Below are 21137 nucleotides of genomic sequence, written 5' to 3'. Positions count from 1 at the left end.
AGATAGGAACAGGGGTTTACTCCCTGTACTTCCTTATTCCCAAAAAAGATAGAATCTTGAGACCAATATTAGATCTCAGAACTCTCAGTCTTTACATCCTATCAGAACACTTTCACATGGTAACACTACAAGATTTAGTCCCACTGTTACAAAAGCAAGATTTCATGGCAACATTAGACCTCAAGGATGTGTATTTTCACGTACCCATCCATCCAGCACACAGAAAATATCTCAGGTTTGTAATACAGAGAAAATATTACCAGTGCAAAGTGTTACCCTTCGGGATAACAACAGCCCCCAGAGTATTTACAAAATGTCTGGGGGTAGTTGCGGCCTACCTAAGAAGGCAACACATTCATGTCTTTCCATATCTGGACGATTGGCTTATAAAATCCAATAGTCATACACAGTGTTAAAACCATACACATTATGTAATACAAACCCTACACACTCTAGGGTTCTCCATAAACTACCAAAAATCCCACCTGCAACTGCGCAAATTCATCCGTGTATTTAGGAGCCACACTAAATACGCAAACAGCACTTGCAAGCCCAAGTCCACAAAGAGTGCAAGCATTCCACAATGTATTAGCACAAATTCACTCATACCAGCAGTACACAGTCAAATTTGTAATGAAACTGTTGGGCATGATGGCATCATGCACCGCCATTGTCCCAAATGCAAGATTAAACATGCGGCCTTTACAACAGTGCCTTGCAAAACAATGGTCGCAGACACACGGTCAACTTCAAGATCTAGTTTTGATAGACCGCCAAACACGCATATCACTTCAGTGGTGGAATTCCACAAATCTAAATAAAGGGCGGCCATTTCAAGACCCTGTGCCTCAGACTATACTTACAACAGATGCATCAATGATAGGGTGGGGAGCACACCTCAACAATCACAACATTCAAGGACAATGGGACACCAAACACAAACAACTTCACATAAATCACCTAGAATTGCTAGAAGTATTCCTAGCACAAAGAGCCTTTCAGCCTCTTCTCATTCGCAAACACATTCTTATCAAGACAGACAACATGACTACAATGTATTACCTAAACAAACAAGGAGGGACCCAATCATCGCATCTGTCCCTTCTAGCACAAAAAAATTGGCATTGGGCAATACACAACAACATTCACCTGGTTTCACAATACATTCCAGGGATACCCAACCAATTGGCAGATATTCTCAGCCGAGATCATCAACAAACACACGAGTGGGAAATTCATCCCAAAGTGCTTCAGACATACTTTCATCACTGGGGAACACCAGACATAGCCCTATTCGCCACCAGCAAAAACGCAAAATGCTGAAACTCTGTATGCAGGTTCCCACACCCTCTATCCAAGGGCAATGCTCTATGGATCAACTGGTCAGGGATATTTGTTTATGCTTTTCCACCTCTCCCGCTCATTCCATTTCTAGTCAACAAACTGCATCAAAACAAACTCATGCTCATAGCACCAACGTGGGCACGTCAACCCTGGTACACGACACTGTTAGATCTGTCAGTGGTAACACACATCAAACTCCCCAACAGACCAGATCTGTTAACCCAAAACAAGCAATTGATCAGGCATCCAGATCCCAAAATACTCAATCTAGCGATTTGGCTCCTGAAGTCTTAGAGTTTGGATATCTACATCTTCCAACAGAATGTATGGAAGTAATTAAACAAGCAAGAAAACCCACTACCAGGTAGTATTATGCGAACAAATGGAAAAGGTTTGTGTTTTACTGTCAATCTAAGCAGATTGCCCCTCTTTCAGCGTCAATACAAGACATTGTAGGTTACTTGCTTCATCTGCAAAAATCTAATTTAGCATTCTCGTTCATCAAAATACATCTCACTGCTATTTCAGCGTATTTGCAAAATATACAACACACCTCTCTATTTAGGGTCCCTGTTATCAAAGCCTTTATGGAAGGACTAAAATGCATCATACCACCAAGAACACCCCCAGTGCCTTAGTGGAATCTAAATACTGTACTTTACACGACTCATGGGTCCACCATTTGAACCTATGCATTCATGTCAGATTCAATACCTAACATGGAAAGTTGCATTCCTCATTGCAATTACTTCATTAAGAAGAGTTAGTGAAATCCAATCTTTCTCTATTCCAGAACCGTTCATACAAGTACACAAACATAAAGTGGTGTTTCGAACAAACCCAAAATTTCTACCAAAAGTTATATCACTGTTTCATATCAATCAAACAGTGGAACTCCCAGTCTTCTTCCCACAGCCAGACTCTGTAGCAGAAAGAGCGCTGCATACATTGGACATTAAAAGAGCTATAATGTATTACATTGATAGAACTAAATCATTTAGGAAAACCAAACAGTTATTTGTGGCATTCCAGAAACCACATACTGGTAACCCTATCTCAAAGCAAGGACTAGCTAGATGGATAGTAAAATGCATCCAAACATGTTACCTAAAAGCTAAAAGGCAGCTATTAGTAACACCAAAAGCACATTCCACCAGGAAAAAATGGGCAACAATGGCTTTTTTTATGAAATATACCAATGACAGAAATCTGTAAAACAGCCACTTGGTCAACACCCCATACATTTACCAAGCATTACTGTGTATATGTGTTAGCAACACAACAGGCCACAGTAGGACAGGCTGTACTAAGAACACTATTTCAAACAACTTCAGCTCCTACAGGCTTACCACCGCTCATGGGAGGTAAAACTGCTTTGTAGTCTATGCATAGCATGTGTATCTGCAGCTACACATGCCATTGAACGGAAAATGTCACTTACCCAGTGTACATCTGTTCGTGGCATGTTCCGCTGCAGATTCACATGCGCCTTCCCGCCTCCCCGGGAGCCTGTATCCGTTTAAGCTAAAACATTCATTTGTACATATGTATATATATCTTTATTCCATCTGCATGGACATCTCCTTGCTTTATACTCTATCACTCCTACCTTACCCTCTGCGCGAAAACAATCTAACATGGAGTCGATGCCCATGTGCAATGGAGCCGAAGAGGAGGAGACACTCGATCCTGTGACCTGTAAACACTTCTTCGAAGAAAAACAACTAGTAACACTCCGAGCCCAACACTAGATGGCAGGACTATGCATAGCATGTGAATCTTCAGCGGAACATGCCACGAACAGATGTACACTGGGTAAGGGACATTTTCCATGTATATAGTGTGTACTTACCGCCGGTTGGGGGGGACTGCCTATAAGTAATTTAGTGTTGTGTTACCATAATAAAATACCTTTATTTCTGTAACACTGAGTGGTTCTTTCATGTGTGTAATTGTTGTGTGACAATAGTGGTATTGCATAAGATTTGCATGTCTCCTAGATAAGTCTTGGCTGCTCATCCACAGCTACCTGTATAGAGCCCTGGCTTTCTAGACACTGCCTACATACACTAATAAGGGTTGCATGGACCTATTATAAGGTGCCAACGCCATAGATGTCCACCACACACCAGGCCAGCTTCCTAAAATATTCACGTTAATACCAGCTGTTCAATGACGGTCATTTTGTGAATGCTCGTTTGGAACCTTTCTCGTTCAGTCTTAAGCTTCTTAAAACACATTCACAGGCTGATGAAAAACAATAGATTCCTAGTGGCTTTAAACCTGCACATCTGGTGGATACCTCTAACTGCATATTTCTCACCTTAGAATTTAACTTTTTTCTGTTCAAACACCCATCTCACAAACTGCTCTGCTGCCCTTACCGCAGTTCGGGCGTCCTTGAAGGAATTCAGGCCAGTGACCCTCTGCACTGTTTTGGTATATGTCACTTACCTCTGTGCTGTTTTGGAGGCTAGTGCATGTCCTGTCAAATGGGACAGGTCGCATCTGCCAGGGCCCTGAGGACCTCAGGAAAAGGGTTACTGCTTGCTCTGTCTTCAGGGCCAATTTCCTGAACTTGTCCATCGGGAAAGTGTATCCCCTTGAGAGTTATTGACCCCCAGAACATGCCTTGCCTTCAAGTTGAAGGTTACTTGCTAGCTGTTGCTTTACCCACATGCCTCTGTAGCTTTAGAACCCAGGGGCCCCTGGCTGCTCCACTTTTGATTGCGTGCACTATCGTCTAGTTATTGGACCATAAAGTTAGCTTCATATCTCTTAGCCTGCCCTGCCAAACTGTCTGCGCACCTGTGAATGGGAAAAGCTTCTGCTTGTCACGTCCTGCACCTTGTTCTTTGGCATGCAGGATGTTCCTGTGGTGGATTCTAGCTCTATCCCTAGGAATGCTAGCTTTATCATGGAGCCCACTGTTTGGCCAGAGTGGCGCCTTGCTCCCCCACCAGTGATGAAAGCAGCCTAGTAAACTCTCAATCCGCTATGTCTGGCACCCCTACAAAAAGGAAATCATCCACATAATGGAGCTTGCCCCCTTTGGGGTTTCTTCTGTGTAGTTTCCACTTCAAGAATGTACTGAAGTCCTTGAAATACGCACATGAAATGGAGCATCCCATTGGCAGGGCCTTATCAAAATAGGTCTCTCCCTCAAATTTAGAACAGAGGAGATGGTAGCTATCTGACTTTTCTGGGAGGCGTCTGAAGGCAGATTCAAGGTCTGCTTTTGCCCTCAGGGCACTACGCCCTGCTGCACGCACTAACTATATAGCGTTCTCAATTGAGGCATATCCTACCATTCAGCCCACTTGTTTGATACCATACTATCTACCTGTATTTCCAACAATGTGAATATGTCTATAAATTCCTTGCGCCAGATGTGTTCTTTGCCCTGCTATCCATGTATGGCTGACCTAATATTGCGCAATTCAGGAACAAACCCCCCCCCCCTCCTCCCCTCCCCCCCCCCCCACACACACACACACACACACACACTCCCCAAATAAATAAAAATAAATAAAAAACCTTTGCCGGATCAGTGGCCGGTGTTTCCAGTCGGAATGGGTCGTATACCTCCGCGGAGGTGCGGTAGCTTGCGCTTGCTTGATTTGTTGGGCTGCCCTATCTATACCACAATTATGGGACTCCAGCAGCGCCTTAAACGCGTTTCATTTGCCTCCAGGCTCATTTGCAAATCAGCTCTGCGCACTCTTTCTTGTCATTTTGGTGCCGTTGTTCTCAAACCACCCCCTACCTCCCAATTAGAGGTGGAGGTGCCACCTGAAGTCATGTTAGTCCTTTTCGGGACCCCACCGCCCGTTCGGGCCTCTGGCGCGGGTTATTGCACCAGCCCCTCAAGGCACCCTTTGAGTGCGGGCCTCTGCCCTTCCTGATGTGTTTATACTGAGACAGTCCTTAATTTGTAAATAAAGAGGTGCCGGTGCCCAAAGCCCTCCTCTTAAACACGCGGCTGCTGCAATTAAATGTGTGAACGCGGAATGCTGAGGTGCCGTAATCCGGAAGCCATCTCGGGCCTCTTCAATCCAGATAAAGCTACTCCCTGCCCCTTCAGCTCACTCCCACAGTTTTTTACTGTCTTCCTTTGTGACGCTTTTTCTTTTTTCCGGTCCTCCGTCTTCCCCATATGTGTATTTTGCTCGCAGCAAATACTTGAGGCAGAAGACTAAGCCCCGGCCCTAAAAAATAAGCGCGAGTGCTAAGCACCGGAAACAACAAGCACAAATTAAGCACTGTACTGAGAGCCAGTTAGGGTCTGATGCTGCCCGTAGAAACCACCTTTCTCGTTACCTCTAGCGCATAAATCCAGGAGAGAGAAATGCACGGCAGATGCACTGCAAGTTCTCCACCCCACGGGGATTTTACCCTTGTTCCCCCTCCCCAGGCTCCCCTCTTATTGCAGGCCTTTTTCCCTCGCATAAGCCTGGGGGCAGACAAAGAAAGCCTGTTGTTAAACTGGCTGTTCTGAGAAGATTCTGACAGCTGAAATTGCTTCAATTACATCATCCCTCCCAGGGTGTGATATAGGGCGGGGGCAGGGTGGATGGGACCCACTGTAGTCTCATACACGTGTGGTGCTTTCTGAGATGTCGAGTAGTGAGTGAGTCTCGGGTTTACACGGGCATTGCAGGCAATAGAGGAGGCCGAGTGGGAAAGGGGGTGTGGGGGTGGGAGTCGGGGGACTAAACAAGGTAGTAGGAGACTGAGCCATCGAAATCCGAGGTGCATAGATGCCGTCGGGCACTGCGGTTTGGCTGCATTGGCTGCAGGCAGTGATCCCTGTGCACCTTCTGACGTCTCTGGCAATAAACGAGGGGCCCGGCAGTGGGGTTTGAACAGTGGTTGAAGTCCAGGTAAAGAAAGGTATGGAAACTGGGGTCAGTGAGGCATACATGCCAACGTTTTACAACTAAAAAGTGGGACATTTTGAAATGCCAGTCTGGGAATGCATTTCCCCTTTGGCATACGTTGAAACAAAGTCAATTTGAGGCAAGAGACAGTAAAAAAAATAAAATAAAAAAAAAAGCAATTTCTGGCTTCAAAAATCGGGAGCCTCCCGTCCTTGTTTCAAGTTCTGTGAAGCAAACTGTAGTTTCCGAATAGCAGATTATCAGCGTGCCACAGACGTCTCCAAGTTCATAATGATAATAAATTATGTTTTATATAGTACCTGCTACCGCAGATAGCAAATGTGAGTGCTACCTTGTGTTTATTTTGCATGTGGGCCTAGTGGTACCTTACTTGGTATTTTAGGCCAGGTGCTTCTTTCTATGTTGGTTATCATCGTTCTACAACTTGTTTTCTCGAGTTTACGCGTGAAATCACTTTTGATAACCGTATTAACTGCCATTATCAAGAGGAAGAAATTCCTTCAAATTACTCCAGTATTCACTGCATGAACTTTTCAAATTAAAGCTAAGCGATCTATTGTAGAATGATAATCAGGGCACGAGTCCTAAAAAAGAAAAGTGGGGGGACTAACCAGGTTAGGAAGTATGCAAGTGACAGTACGGCACATGACATCACGGTGCTACATCAGAGGAAGTGATAGCTCAAGAAATGGCATCATACCCCATGACATCACAGCAAGTGAGAAGTGACATCAGATCCTGACACCTCATACATATGTTTAGCACGTCCATCATGAGTACATTTGAGCACATTATGAGATTTAACAAAGGAGATTTTGGGTAGGGATGTTTAAAAAAAAAAAAAAAAAAGTGACGCAAGTCTGACGCAATATCTGACCTTAATATATTTTTTTTTAAACGCTGCCATTAAGAGAAATTGGCAACAAGGAAAAACGTGGCAGTAAATCTGTTCTGCTTACTTTGTTGCAAAGTCTGCCTTTTAAAATATCTTGTGTGTTTAAGGCACATACTGCAGAAATCTTCGTGTGCACAGTAAATCTCAGGGAGCAATAATAATGGTAAGATAACTCTGAAGCTTTATGCGTTTGCTAGACAGATCTGCGTTTTGTCTAGTCTGTTTTGAATCAAAGTAGCATAGAGGGTTCACTTGTCTCCTGCAAAGCACATAATCTAACATGCAAATTACAGATTTTTATGTAGCTAGGTAAGTGTGTTACTGCTTTTAATATGGATATCCTTTTGTTACTTGCAGTTAATAAATTGTAATCCTTCTAATATGGCCCAGTGAGCTATGAAGGACTTGTGACTCCCACACCTTCTAGCCCTCACTACCTTTATGTAACACTTCATGTACATTCATTTACACACATAAGATTTATTGTCAATATATGATGCATACGTGTGATGTGAAGCGCTCTGATACACTGCACTGGGACGAGTAGCACTATAATATAAAAAAAATAGTGCTCTTTGAATTTTTATTTGTGTAAATATTGGGACAGGGCAATGCATTTGACATTATCACAGTGCATGCATATCTCTTATGTGCAGGGTCTGGCCAAGGTCAAAACAATGCCTCTCATAATTACTTGTGAAGTAGTAAGAAGCTGTGTACCTTTGTATCCCTCAACTGTATTTGCATCTTCGTATGAGGCTCCAGACCCCAGCGAGGATAGAAGGAAAGGAGGCCTAATTGCCCCTCGAAAAGGAAAGCAGACAATGTGCAGCCCCTGCTGAACGTGTCCGGGTGTCGGAAAATCACACCAGGATAAGTTCAGCATGTTTCAGTGGGGCCCAACTTTTGAAAAAAAGTAGCTTGACGCCATCTACGCGCATGTATCCCCGACTCATGCCCTCATTTTGATGTAATGTCGAAACACCAAAAAACCGTAACTCGGAGCAGAGTGGCCCATCTCTTTACAAATAAGGAGCAGGGGCATAGCTGCCATTGGCGCTGCAGTGGCACTGGAGCCCATTGATCCCTGATAATTGTATGTTTTTTAATACCGAACAGCAGTCAGAGGGGCCCTTTTCCTTGATTCACTGGACCCCACGGCATTCTTGCTACCTACTGACAAAAAGTCCTGTCTTCAAATCCCCTTTTGTGTTTTTTTTTGCGATTGAGGTGAGTTAGGTCTGTATTAACAAAGTGAAAGACCACTGCCACTTTGTTAAGCCAGGCCTCATCACTGAGGGCCCTAACCATGATATTCCTCCTGGGGCCATTACAAACATCGTGTCACCTGTGCTGTTCCTAAGTTTCCATTTCCTCTTCTTGCTCACCCACATCTCCTCTATGTCCTCCTGGAAGCCTCTCTTCCCTTGGCTTCCTTCCTTCTTTCTTTCTTTCTTTCTTTCTCTCTCTTTCAGTGCTCTTGTTCATTTTCTTCTCCTCGTTCCCCGTTTGTCTAAATGCTTGTTTTGCTTTTGCTGCACCTTTTCTTTTCTTCCAGTACCTATTACCTCGATTCCTCTTCCTCATCTTCGCTTCTTATTCGTTTTCCTCACTCACCGCTCTGCCCCAACTATACTTTCCTCTTGATCCTATCCAAGTTTCTGCATTCTCTCATTTTGCTTCTTCTCTGGTTTGTTTGTCTTCCTCAGTATAGTCTAGTCCTCATAATTTCCTGACCTCCCATCTTCCCTCCGTGTCAACTCCTCTTGTATCCTCTGTATTTCTCTCTCTTGTGTCTATCATCCATTTAGTATTCCCTCCTCCTCTTACTCTTTCCCCTATGTAATCCTGGTGTGGTCTATCCTCTTCCTAAAGTTTCTTTTTCTCCACTATCCTCTCAATTTTCTCCCTTTTCTTGATTGCCACGCCCCTCTCCTCTTTTTATCCTCCATTTATTTTGCCCCTTCCTATGAATCCTCTACTCTCTATTCTTTTGGTATTCTCTTTCTATTTTACCCTTACAAACTCTTTCATATATCCCCATTGTCACCTCTTCTTTCTCCGGCATTTTCACTCTTATTTCCATTATCTTTTCTTCTTCTTGACCCTCCTAGTGATTACCTATCCCTGTTCTTTTATAGTCTTCCTTTTTTGCTTGACTTCACCCTGCTCAGTGTCGACTATTTCCCTATTCCATTTGTTCCTCCTGCGTCCTCTTAGTGTTGTATCTCATTCATAATCTCAGCGTCCTCTCTTCATCTTGATCCTCTCTTTACGAACTCCTCTCTGTTTCCTGTTATCTTACACCTACTCTCTTGCACTGTACCTCTCTATTCTAAATATCCTCTGTTTCTGTTGCTCTGTTTCTAGAGATTTCCCACTCAGCCCTCTCCTCCTTTGCTCCTACTTTTGGTTTTTCTCTCTTCGCAGTATGTCTCCGGTTCAAACCTCCTGCCTCACCCCTCCATTTCCTACTCTCTAGGAGATCCAAGCCACCTGGTATGAGAAGCTCCATGAGTGGGAAGATGCTCTCCTCGCCTATGACAAGAAGATGGAAGTGAACAAAGATGACTCTGAGTTGATGCTTGGCCGCATGCGTTGCTTGGAAGCGCTGGGCGAATGGTAAGATTGGGACTGTGTCCCTTGCAATGCCTCACGCATGCATGAACCCACAGAACTCTGGGAGAAGTGGATTGTGGGACAAGATGATAGGTACTGGAGAGTGGTGAGTGTATACGCTTACGTTGTGGCTGCTTTTCTATGGGTGAGGGGAAGTTATGCCCGTAATATTTTAAAGAGTGTGCTGATGTTTAAAGAGTACTGATGTGCTGCACGTGTAACCGTTTCTCTTGTTAGAGTTGGATGGTACCAGCTGGTCCTGCTGGAATTAATTTGTCTTTAAAAGCTGAGACTGCTGCCATTAATTGAAGAACCTTATTTGGCAGTATGGTTTAATCTTTTAGGGCAGGATGACACACAGCTGTATGCGTGTGCTCTTGACTCTGAGACATGCTGTCCTGTTTAGAAGGGGATCTTAGATTAGCTCCAGATGGCTGATCTTGAAAGTACTGAATTCCGAACTGATTGTTAGGACATAGAACTTCAATAATTGCTCTACTTTCATCATCCCCTTACTTTTGGCCCCCCAAAGTTGGTTCCACCTGTTCATGAAACAATACAAAGTGGTGACTTTTCAGCAGTGTGACAGTTTGACAGCTGAACCACAGAGAAATGCCTCCATCAAGCTGATAGATTACAGACAAGTCTATTTCACCCTTATTTTTCAATCCGTATAAATCCCCTCCGCTTCCTCCCAAAACCGCAAACAACCATCCATGGAAGATGCCTATAGACAGAGCTTCACTTCTTCCTGGAAGTTCACTATATCTGGGCTGTCCAGGCAAACTTAGAGCAGGACCTGCACCCCACCACCCTGTTAATTTGTGGTTTGAAAACGTGAGGCTCTGCACATTACTTTCAGCACATCTTAGACTGTTTTCGATAATGGACTGTGTTCACATAGGTTTCCATGTATTACTGTAGCTTTACTGGCGATTGCAATACCGGTTGTCAAAGGCCCTTTACCCGAATTTGGGGCATGGGCCTATAACGAGGTAGGGGACCTTTAACAATTGATATTGGTATAACCCAAGAAAGAAGGGCTACAGGGCTATTAGAAGACTTCAGCCACAGTGGGTAGAATTCTCTAAATGAAAAAAGTGAGAAACAGAAAGGCAAACATTGGCTTTTTTGGAGCAGAAGGCATATATCAGCCATTATTAGCCCTGAGCCACCTCATTGTCTTCAGTGGAACTCCCAACATTCTAATCCGGAAATAATTCTGATGTACTGCTGCTGGTCACTTAGCAACTACAAGGCACAAACATGAACTGCTGATGTTAAGATCCTTGCTTTCTGTTGTGTTGCTCTTTTCACCAAACCACATGGGCAGGTGATATTTCTCAGCAGGTTAGTACCATTTGTACAGCATTTCTCCCCAAGCCTCCCAGGACTTTGATTGCATCAACGCAGACTGAGAGACTAGATGGATTGTACATGGCCTGCACTTCTGTTTGGATTAGAGTAGATGCCCCACATTTTTCTGAAAGTTGTACAGGAGTACTCAGCCCTGGAATCACGTCGGAGTGTGTTTTCCGGGTGTTTAAGTCTTGAGCTTCTGGTATATTTATGGTTGGGAAACCCAATCAAACATACATCAGTGATGGGCTGAACAAGTTCTGTGTGACTTGAAAAAGCCGCCACTGTTTCCTCTGTTTTTTTTCTAGTCTATTGTATATTTGTGTTTCTGGAGTGAATTTAATATCTGCAAGTGTACTGGGGATGATTCATGTTTTACTTTACATATCGCTGTTTATCCAGCTCCTTTTGTGACTCTGGCCATACCCATTGGGTGCCTGAATCAATTCACACCAGTCTCAAAGCAGAGGCCTTTGGTTTTTCCATGCCTTCATATCCCATTGGTTGAGGCAGAACTATTTAAACCATCTTCTAACCCTCATGGGGCCCTTTCATATAGCCATCCAGCAATAAATACACGGTCTCCCCTTTTTTGTCAGTTGTGTCTGGTTCTGAGGCTTCTCTGCAGATAATGTAGGCTAATAGATGTACAACCCTCACCTGTGCCCTTCAGCCCCGGTCAGATGCTTGAGTGATGGCCCAATATTCCACTGTTAAATCTCCTGGTCACTGCCAATCATCCTATTAACAGTGCACATATACCTCTGAATATGATACTGTAGGAAGCTGGCTCACTATATGGTGCGCTAAAATGAAGTTCTCTGTGCAGAGAGTCCAGAGGATCCCCAAAGGCTTGGAGAGGCAGAGACAGATAGGTCTAGTGCTCTTTTTGTGGTAGTGTGGGTGAGCAGTTAGGCTTATCAAGGAGTCATGTTGAGCATTTGTTGTACTCACAGAGGCAATAAATGAGACACACACAAAGAATACATCCAAGACCAATTTAGAAAAATAACAGTTTCTTTTATATATGCTTTGAACCAAAGAACTTTGTTATAAGGGAAGCAGTTTTTATGTTAAAAATACTTTGCTGTTTCTAAAACCGACAGTGCAATTTTCAGAGTCTTCAATGTTAACTTATGGGAGGGAAACAGGAATGCAGTTTCACAGGTAAGTAAGTACATGACTTACAATCCCAGTCTTCATGGTTTTAGAGTAGCACTGGGCAAGGTTCAGGTTGGTACTAAGAGTGCACCCACTGCGGCTGGGTGCTGAGTTCAAAGTCGTGTTGGTGCCTAATGTTAATCACTGAAGACTGGGGGGGATGAAGACGTGCTTCTCCCAGGTAAGTATCAGCGGTTGGACTCCAGGGGCTGAGGCAAGCACTTAGAGGGGTGGGGGGACACTGACAGTCCAGCTCCCCAAGGCCCAGGGGATCCGGGTGCAGAGGTGTCTTTTGGCCTCAGAAATAGCTTACCAAGCAGGCCGTGGTCAGGGGGAGTCCTCAGATTTAGGCTGCGGGCATCGCTTTGGAGTCTGGCAGGGGTCAGCCCACGGTGGACACATGGTCAGAAGCACTGGGGGACCTTCACAGAACTGGTGGGCCACTTGGACCTGGGGCATTGGGTGCAGAGGTGGTTCCAGGCGGCTGTTTCGTGGTCCCTCAGGCAGGCTTCTTCTTTGGAGATGGTTTCTTTGGGATAGGTCTGCTGCCCATGGGAGTTCTTGGTCTTTATCGAAGGCAGACAGTCCTCCCAAGACTTTATAGGTCGCTGGGCTGCAGGACAGTTCTCTTCTGGGTCCGGATTCTTTGAAGGCTACAGACCGGTAGGGCTGGGGCCAAGTCAGTTGGTGTCTTCAGTCTTTTCTGCTAGGGCGACTGATGTGTTGTCCGGCTCTTCTTAGGTCGACAGGAATCTAATTCTAGGGTTCAGGGGTGCCACCTAAACACTTAATTTAGGGTTGTTTGCAGGGAGTGCCAGGTGGTATCCAATGGCTACTCACCTTTAGGTTGTCTACACACTTCCTATGACCACTACCTTTGGGAAGTGGCATCGCCCTAATCCTATTGGCCTAATTCATTCTAAACAATATGGAGGAATTCAAAAAGTAGTGTCCACTTCAGCTCGTCCACCCTAGGGGTAGGACTGGCATGAAGTGGGCACACTTCCTTATTTACTCAATTTTCCCACAGGCCCCAGTACCAGTGTTCTTTCCCATAAACTGTACAATTGTTTCCACAATTGGCACACAGTTAAGTCCCTTGTAAAAGGTACCCATGGTACCAAGGGCCCTGTGACCAGGGAAGGTCCCCAAGGGCTGCAGCATGTATTATGCCACCGTGCGGGACCCCTCACCAAGCAAATGCACTCTGCCTTTGCAGCTTGTGTGTGCTGGTGTGGAGAAAAAGATAAAGTCGACATGACACCCTTCCCAGGGTGCCATGCCCACAAACCACTGACAGTGACTTAGGGAAGTCACCCCTCCAGCAGGCCTTTCAGCCCTAAGGCAGGGTGCACTATACTAGAGGGGAGGGCATAGCTGCATGAGCAATATGCCCCTAGAGTGTCCATTCTTAGACATCGTAAGTGCAGTGTGGCCATATAAAGTAAATGGGCTGGGAGTTTGTCATTATGAAATCCACAGATCCATAGTGGCTTTACTGAAGCCTGGGAAGTTTGGTATCAAACTTCTCAGCACAATAAACTCCCACTGATGTCAGTGTTGGATTTATTGACAAATGCACCCAGAGGGCATCCTAGAGATACCCCCTGTGTTTTAGCCAAACTTCTAGTGCAGGACTGACCGGGCTATGCCAGCCTGCCACTTCCAGACGACCACATGGGGTGAGAGCCTTCGTGCTCTCTGTGGCCAGAAACAAAGCCTGCAATGGATGGAGGTGCTTCACACCTCCCCCCTGCAGGAACTGTAACACCATGCGGTGAGCCTCAAAGGCTCAGGCCTCTTGTTTCAGTGCCCCAGGGCAGTCCAGCTAGGGGAGATGCCTGCCCAATGGACAAAGCCCCACTTTTGGCAGCAGGTCCGGCGGGAAAATTAGGGAAAACAAGGAGGCGTGACCACTTCAGCTAGCACCACTCCTAAAGTGTCCAGAGCTGAAGTGGCCCTTTCCTTGCAAAATCCTCTGTTTGGTTTGGAGGACAGGAACCAATAGGGTTAGGTTTGTGCCCCTCTTCCCCAAAAGGAGTGCACACTGGAAGGCTGTAGCCACCCTCCGTGCCAGCAGCCTTTGACTACTGCCCTCTGACCGCTGTAACGACCCTAAATCTAGGATTTAAGGGCTCCCCTGAACCTAGCTCATCAGATTCCTGGCGACCTTAGGAAAAAGAAAGTAGAAAGAAGGACTGCTAAGCTGACCCACAGCAAGGGAAGACTGAAGACACCAGCTGACTTGGTCCCAGCCCCCTAACTGCTCAACCACACTACCACAAAATAGACTATTAGTAGTGTCTACTTAAACCTTTCTTAAGCCTCTGGGGAAACCTTGGGCTTTATGCACACTATATCTCGTTTTGTTATAGTATATACAGAGCCTGTTTCCTGCAGGCCTATGTCGCATTTCAAAGGCGACAAGGCCTTTGAAGCACCCTGCCCTGGGATGTCCATCCTGCTTGGGAAAGGAGGTCACTCCTCTGACCAGAGCAGGCTTTTATTCCTCAGGTATGCCCTCACATGTAAAATAATGCACCCTGCCTTTAGGGCTGGAAGGCCTGCTAGAGGCGTGATTTACATATATTGCGTGCAGTATAAAGGGGACAGGGCACACAGGCTGTGTGCCATGTCGTATTTTCATTTAAGTTCTGCAGCCAGATAGGCAGCCGGGTAAAGCAGTAATGTGTGGACTTATTGAGGAGGTCCCTGAGGGTGGCACAAATAGTCCTGCAGCCCTCAGGTGCCTTCCTTTAGTACCCCATGCACTGGGTACCAGGGGTATTATTTACTTAGAACGTGTAGTGGTAGCTAAAGGTTTGCCAATTGGGAAAAACGACTGTGCAGTTTTAGGGAAAGAGATCTGGCACTGTGGACCGGTTTAGCAGGGACCCAGTCTATTTTCAGACACAATTGCACCAGAAGCCAGGCAGAAGGGGGGTGTGACCATGTCAAAAGAGACACTTTCCTATAGATACTACTTGCCTGGCAGTTATTGCTGTAGTGCAGTGTAAAAAGTGCCAAACCTGTTATACGTCATGCCAGAGACCCTATCTGTAAGGAAATGCCTCCTTGGCATGGTTACCCCCTGACTTTTTGCCTTTGCTGATGCTAAGTTATGATTCGAAAGTGTGCTGGGACCCTGCTAACCAGGCCCCAGCACCAGTGTTCCTTCCCTAAACTGTACCTTTGTCTCCACAATTTGCACAACCCTGGCACTCAGATAAGTCCCTTGTAGTTGGTACCCCTGGTACCAAGGGCCCTGCTGCCAGGGAAGGTTTCTACAGTCTGCAGCATGTCTTATACCACCCTAGGGACCCCTCACTCAGCACATGCACACTGCTTCAGAGCTTGTGTGTGCTGGTGGGGAGAAAATGACTAAGTCGACATGGCACTCCCCTCAGTGTGCCATGCCAACCTCACACTGCCTGTGGCATAGGTAAGTCACCCCTCTAGCAGGCCTTACAGCCCTAAGACAGGGTGCATAATACCACAGGTGAGGGCATAAGTGCATGGGCACTATGCCCCTACAGTGTCTAAGCAAAACCTTAGACATTGTAAGTGCAGGGTAGCCATAAGAGTGTATGGTCTGGGAGTCTGTCAAACACGAACTCCACAGCACCATAATGGCTACACTGAAAACTGGTAAGTTTGGTATCAAACTTCTCAGCACAATAAATGCACACTGATGCCAGTGTGCAATTTATTGTAAAATACACCCAGAAGGCATCTTAGAGATGCCCCCTGAAATCATGCCCGACTTCCAGTGTAGGCGGACTAGTTTTTGCCAGCCTGCCACACACCATACATGTTGCTGGCCACAATGGGAGAGTGGCTTTGTCACTCTGTGGCCAGGAACAAAGCCTGTACTGGGTGGAGGTGCTTCTCACCTCCCCCTGCACGAACTGTAACACCTGGCGGTGAGCCTCAAAGGCTCACCCCCTTTGTTACAGTGCCACAGGGCATCCCAGCTAGTGGAGATGCCCGCCCCTCCGGCCACGGCCCCCACTTTTGGCGGCAAGGCTGGAGGAGATAATGAGGAAAACAAAGAGGAGTCACCCACCAGTCAGGACTGCCCCTAAGGTGTCCTGATCTGAGGTGACTCTTACTTTTAGAAATCCTCCCTCTTTTGGATGGAGGATTCCCCCAATAGGATTAGGGATGTGCACCCCTCCCCATAGGGAGGAGGCACAAAGAGGGTGTAGCCACCCTCAAGGACAGTAGCCATTGGCTACTGCCCTCCCAGACCTAAACACACCCCTAAATTCAGTATTTAGGGCCCCCCAGAACCTAGGAAACTAGATTCCTGCAACCTTAACAAGAAGAAGGACTGCTGACCTGAAGCCCTGCAGTGAAGACTAAGACAACTGCTTTGCCCCAGCCCTACCGGCCTGTCTCCCAACTTAGAAGAAAACTGCAACAGCAACACATCCAACAGGGACCAGCGACCTCTGAAGCCTCAGAGGACTGCCCTGCAACCAAGGACCAAGAAACTCCCGTGAACAGCGGCCCTGTTCAACAACCTGCAACTTTCTTGCAACAAAGAAACAACTCTAAGGACTTCACGTTTCCCGCCGGAAGCATGAGACTGCCCACTCTGCACCCAACGCCCCCGGCTCGACCTGCGGAAAACCAATTCTACAGGGAAGACTCCCTGGGGACTGCGAGCCCGTGAGTAGCCAGAGACGACCCACCTGAGCCCCCACAGCGATGCCTGCAGAGTAAATCCAGAGGCTCCCCCTGACCGCGACTGCCTGTAACAAGGGACCCGACGCCTGGAACCAACACTGCACCCGCAGCCCCCAGGACCGGAAGGAACCAAACTCCAGTGCAGGAGCGACCCCCAGGCGACCCTCTGCCTAGCCCAGGTGGTGGCTATCCTGAGGAGCCCCCCCTGTGCCTGCCTGCATCGTTGAAGAGACCCACGGGTCTCCCCATTGCTTTCAATACAAAACCCGACGCCTGTTTGCACTCTGCACCCGGCTGCCCCTGTGCCGCTGAGGGTGTACTTTCTGTGCCTGCTTGTGTCCACCCCGGTGTCCTACAAAACCCCCCTGGTCTGCCCTCCGAGGACGCGGGTACTTACCTGCTGGCAGACTGGAACCCGGGCACCCCTGTTCTCCATTGAAGCCTATGTTTTGGACACCTCTTTTGACCTCTGCTCCTGACCGGCCCTGAGCTGCTGGTGTGGTAACTTTGGGGTTGCCTTGAACCCCCAACTGTGGGCTACCTTGGACCTAACTTTGAATCCTGTAAGTGTTTTACTTACATGTGAACTTAACAATTACTTACCTCGCCCAGGAACTGTTGATTTTTGCACTGTGTCCACTTTTAAAATAGCGTATTGCCATTTTTGCCAAAACTGTACATGCTATTGTGATTATTCAAAGTTCCTAGAGTACCTAAGTGAAATACCTTTAATTTGAAGTATTACTTGTAAATCTTGAACCTGTGGTTCTTAAAATAAACTAAGAAAGATATTTTTCTATATGAAAACCTATTGGCCTGGAGTAAGTCTTTGAGTGTGTGTTCCTTATTTATTTCCTGTGTGTGTACAACAAATGCTTAACACTAGCCTCTGATAAGCCTACTGCTCGACCACACTACCACAAAATAGAGCATTAGAATTATCTCTTTTTGCCACTATTTTACCTCTAAGGGGAACCCTTGGACGCTGTGCACACTATTTCTTACTTTGAAATAGTATATACAGAGCCAACTTCCTACACTATCCATACAAGAACTCTGTGGCCAGGGCTCCAAATGTTCGCCCAGTTGCAGAGCCTAGGATTGAAGCATCTGTGGAGTGACTCCAGAGCGACCTGCCTTCAGCCTCTCCAAGTGAAGGATATGCCCTGGATTGAGCAATTGTTCAATAAAGACTATTCCTCCAGAAAAGGTAATATATTTAGACTCCAAACCGCTCTATCTTTGCTCAGATAGAACTCTAAGCATGGCATTACTGGAACTCACTGTCAGCTCTAGAAAAACAAGGTTACAGATCAGACCCAGCACAACCTCTTACAGCACTAGAAACATTGATCCCCTCTGAATCACACTGAAAAGTAGAGCTGGAAATTGGCAATCATAGCACAGCTACAACACAGGGTGGTGAACTAACACCAAGACGGAGCCTCATCCTTCTGCCCTGTCCTTCTGTAAAAGTGATGGTAACATATGAACTGTTTTGTTCAGTTACTGCTGCTGTTACATAGTTATGAAATAACACTTTAACATAACTTTCTGCATCATCAAAACTGCCAAACCCTGAACCCAACCATTGGAATTTTAGCATGTGAACGACACAGCAGATCTCATGTACAGTATGACAGTTGCTATTTCTGTCTGATGGAGACTTCTAGCTGCAGATTCATTACCTTTGAATTCTTCCCTGGTGTCAGACTGGATCTGTAAGATTTTCGTGAGCAGTACCCCTGCATGCTAGTGGGTGGCGTCGATCAGCTCTGCGTCCGTCAATGACATCTTCCATGCCAGAAATAACGTCACGGTTCCTATATAGGCACCACCCAAGCACGCCAACGTTAGTTCTTTTATTCCAGCGCTAGCCAGCACTGATCTGAAGAGAGTTACCCCTCAATCGCTTTTTGACTTTTTTATTTTTTAACCTTTTGTACAATTATTATTATTATTATTATTTTAGATTACTCCTGGTGTATCTAGGAATTTACATCCAGGAAGACGGGTTTTAAGCCCTGTAGGTCCTGTCATCGGGCGATGCTCGTGACTGCTCTGAATTTGGTGCGCTTGTGATGTCTGGAGTGCAACCACAACCTGAAGTCGTGCTCTGAGTGCTAGGCCATACATCCAAAATCTTTAAGAGAGCGGTTTCTAAAGCTAATGGCGGTCTGGCACGCGACTCCGCGCAAGTTGAGGTCTTGGTCTAGAGGAAGGTCCCGGAGTCCCAAGTGGTCGTCGTCCCACTCAAAGTCCTTGGAGCAATCGTGTAAGTCAAGGCACAAGAAAACAGTAAAAAGCGGAAGCTCTCCTCGACTTCTCTTTGTCCGTCAGCCAACGCAACGACGGAGTGTCGAAGTTCTAGGCCTCGATCGTCAGAACCTGTGCATGGGCCGACTTCGCGCCTCCCTGAATTTTTGGGAGCCGGAGTGACCCCTTTCCAGCTGCAAGAATTTTATGAAGCAATGCATTTAATTTTGGGACAGTTTGACCATGCTGGAGTGCCTTCGAACCCCGTGGGGTCAGAGGGGGCTGCAACGGGTTCCTCGCCAGTGGTTTTGGCCTCTGCACCAATGGGCTTTCAGGGATCCAGTCCTGGACTGGTGGCGGTCATACCAGCTCAGCCTTCTCCGGCATCAGTTCTCATTCCGACACTCTCAGCACCGCTGTCCCCATTGTCATCTCCTACTCCGACAAGAAACCGGGTGGGTGTTGCCCGACTCCAATGCTGGCAGGACCCTTGTCTCCTAGATCGGATCCTGAGCCCTAGTCCGCTGGACTAGGCCTCAGGGAAGAATGGGAGGGGTCACAAGACCCTTTAGAATACCAGCTATACAAAGAAGAAATGGACTGGCATGGGGACTTAGTGAAGCCAGTGGACAGGACACATCTCCAGATACTGGTATGCTTCCTCCCCCTACCGTGCCTACGGAGGAGGAAGCCTCTTATGCTTTGGTGGTGAGGAGGCTGGCTGAGGTCCTTGGCCTTCAGCTAACCTCAGTGCCTGTCAAGACTAATGTCTTGACAGAGGTTCCGCACCTGGGAGCTTCCACCTCTTAACCCCTGCCCCCGTTCAGTGATGGCCACACAGACGTCCTTCTGGGTACGTTTTCCAAATCCAGCACAGGGGCTCCTGTAAATAAGACTATTACCGCGGCCATCACCCCCGCCCCTCACCTGGGGACCCAAGTTTCCTGACTCAACACCCCATCCCTGAGAGCTTGGTGGTCCAGGCCTCTACTTCTCATAGGGCTTTCCCTACAGTTCCACTGGATAGGGAATCCAAGAGGATGGATTCACTTGGGAGGAAGATGTTTTCTTCTGCAAGCCTTGCATTGCGGTCTGTGAACACTGCATACCTTTTGGGCCATACTCGCTCAGGCAGTTGCCGACGGGAGATACGCAGTGAAGTTCACGATCCCTTGGAGACTGGATACGAATGGCTCGCTAGATACAGCAGTTTCTATGACAGTGGCCCTGAGGCAACATGACTGGCTGAGGAAGTCTGGCTTTTTGGGGTATGTCCAAGCTTCCCTGACAGACGTGCCCTTCTGTAGCACCCGTCCCTTCGGAGACCAGGCAGAATCAGGGCTAATGCGCTTCAAGGATTCTCGTGCTATGGTCTGGTCAATGGGCCTCGTGGCAGACCCTCGATCCTACCAATCTGCCTTTCAATCCTCCGAGACTGCCTCACCCCCACCAAGGATACCCAGTTGGCAGCAGGATTTGGCATCACCTGTCGACTGGTAATCCATTATTTCAGACAGGTGGGTTTTGCAAATAGTCTGAAGGGGATACCCCCTCCCCTTCGAGACTACTCCTCCATCCATGCCACCATGCTATGACTGGATGGCGGTGGGTAATTTATCCCTTTTCCACAAAGAAATTGCAGCTCTTTTGGGCAAGAGAGCTATAGATAGAGTTCCAGTGCCAGAAGTAAGCTGTGGTTGCTATTCGAGCTACTTTCTGGGCCCCAAAAAGGGCAAGCGTCATTGCCCTATCCTAGACTTACGAGCCCTCAATCTCTTCTTCAAGAAGAAAAAGTTCATGATGCTCACGTTGGCTCAGGTTTTGTCTGCTCTGGACCCAGGAGCCTGTATGGTAGCGCTGGACCTGCTGGACACTTACTTTCACATCTCCATCCTGCTTTCCCAGTGACA

General features: G+C 46.8%; 1 protein-coding gene across 2 annotated transcripts in view; it reads left to right on the top strand.

Annotated features, from left to right (window-relative positions):
- MTOR (mechanistic target of rapamycin kinase) overlaps window positions 1-21137 on the top strand; it is a 1113749-nt gene that overhangs the window by 641987 nt on the left and 450625 nt on the right. For both annotated transcript variants that reach the window (XM_069241238.1, XM_069241237.1), the window contains one exon: window positions 9623-9762. In XM_069241238.1, coding sequence (XP_069097339.1) covers window positions 9623-9762 — 140 coding nt within the window. The remainder of the gene's footprint in view (window positions 1-9622; window positions 9763-21137) is intronic.

Source organism: Pleurodeles waltl, chromosome 6 (genome assembly GCF_031143425.1).
Source record: "Pleurodeles waltl isolate 20211129_DDA chromosome 6, aPleWal1.hap1.20221129, whole genome shotgun sequence".
Lineage (NCBI taxonomy): Eukaryota > Metazoa > Chordata > Amphibia > Caudata > Salamandridae > Pleurodeles > Pleurodeles waltl.
The sequence above is the reverse complement of the archived record's forward strand: the minus strand, read 5'-3'. Positions and strand labels throughout refer to the sequence as shown.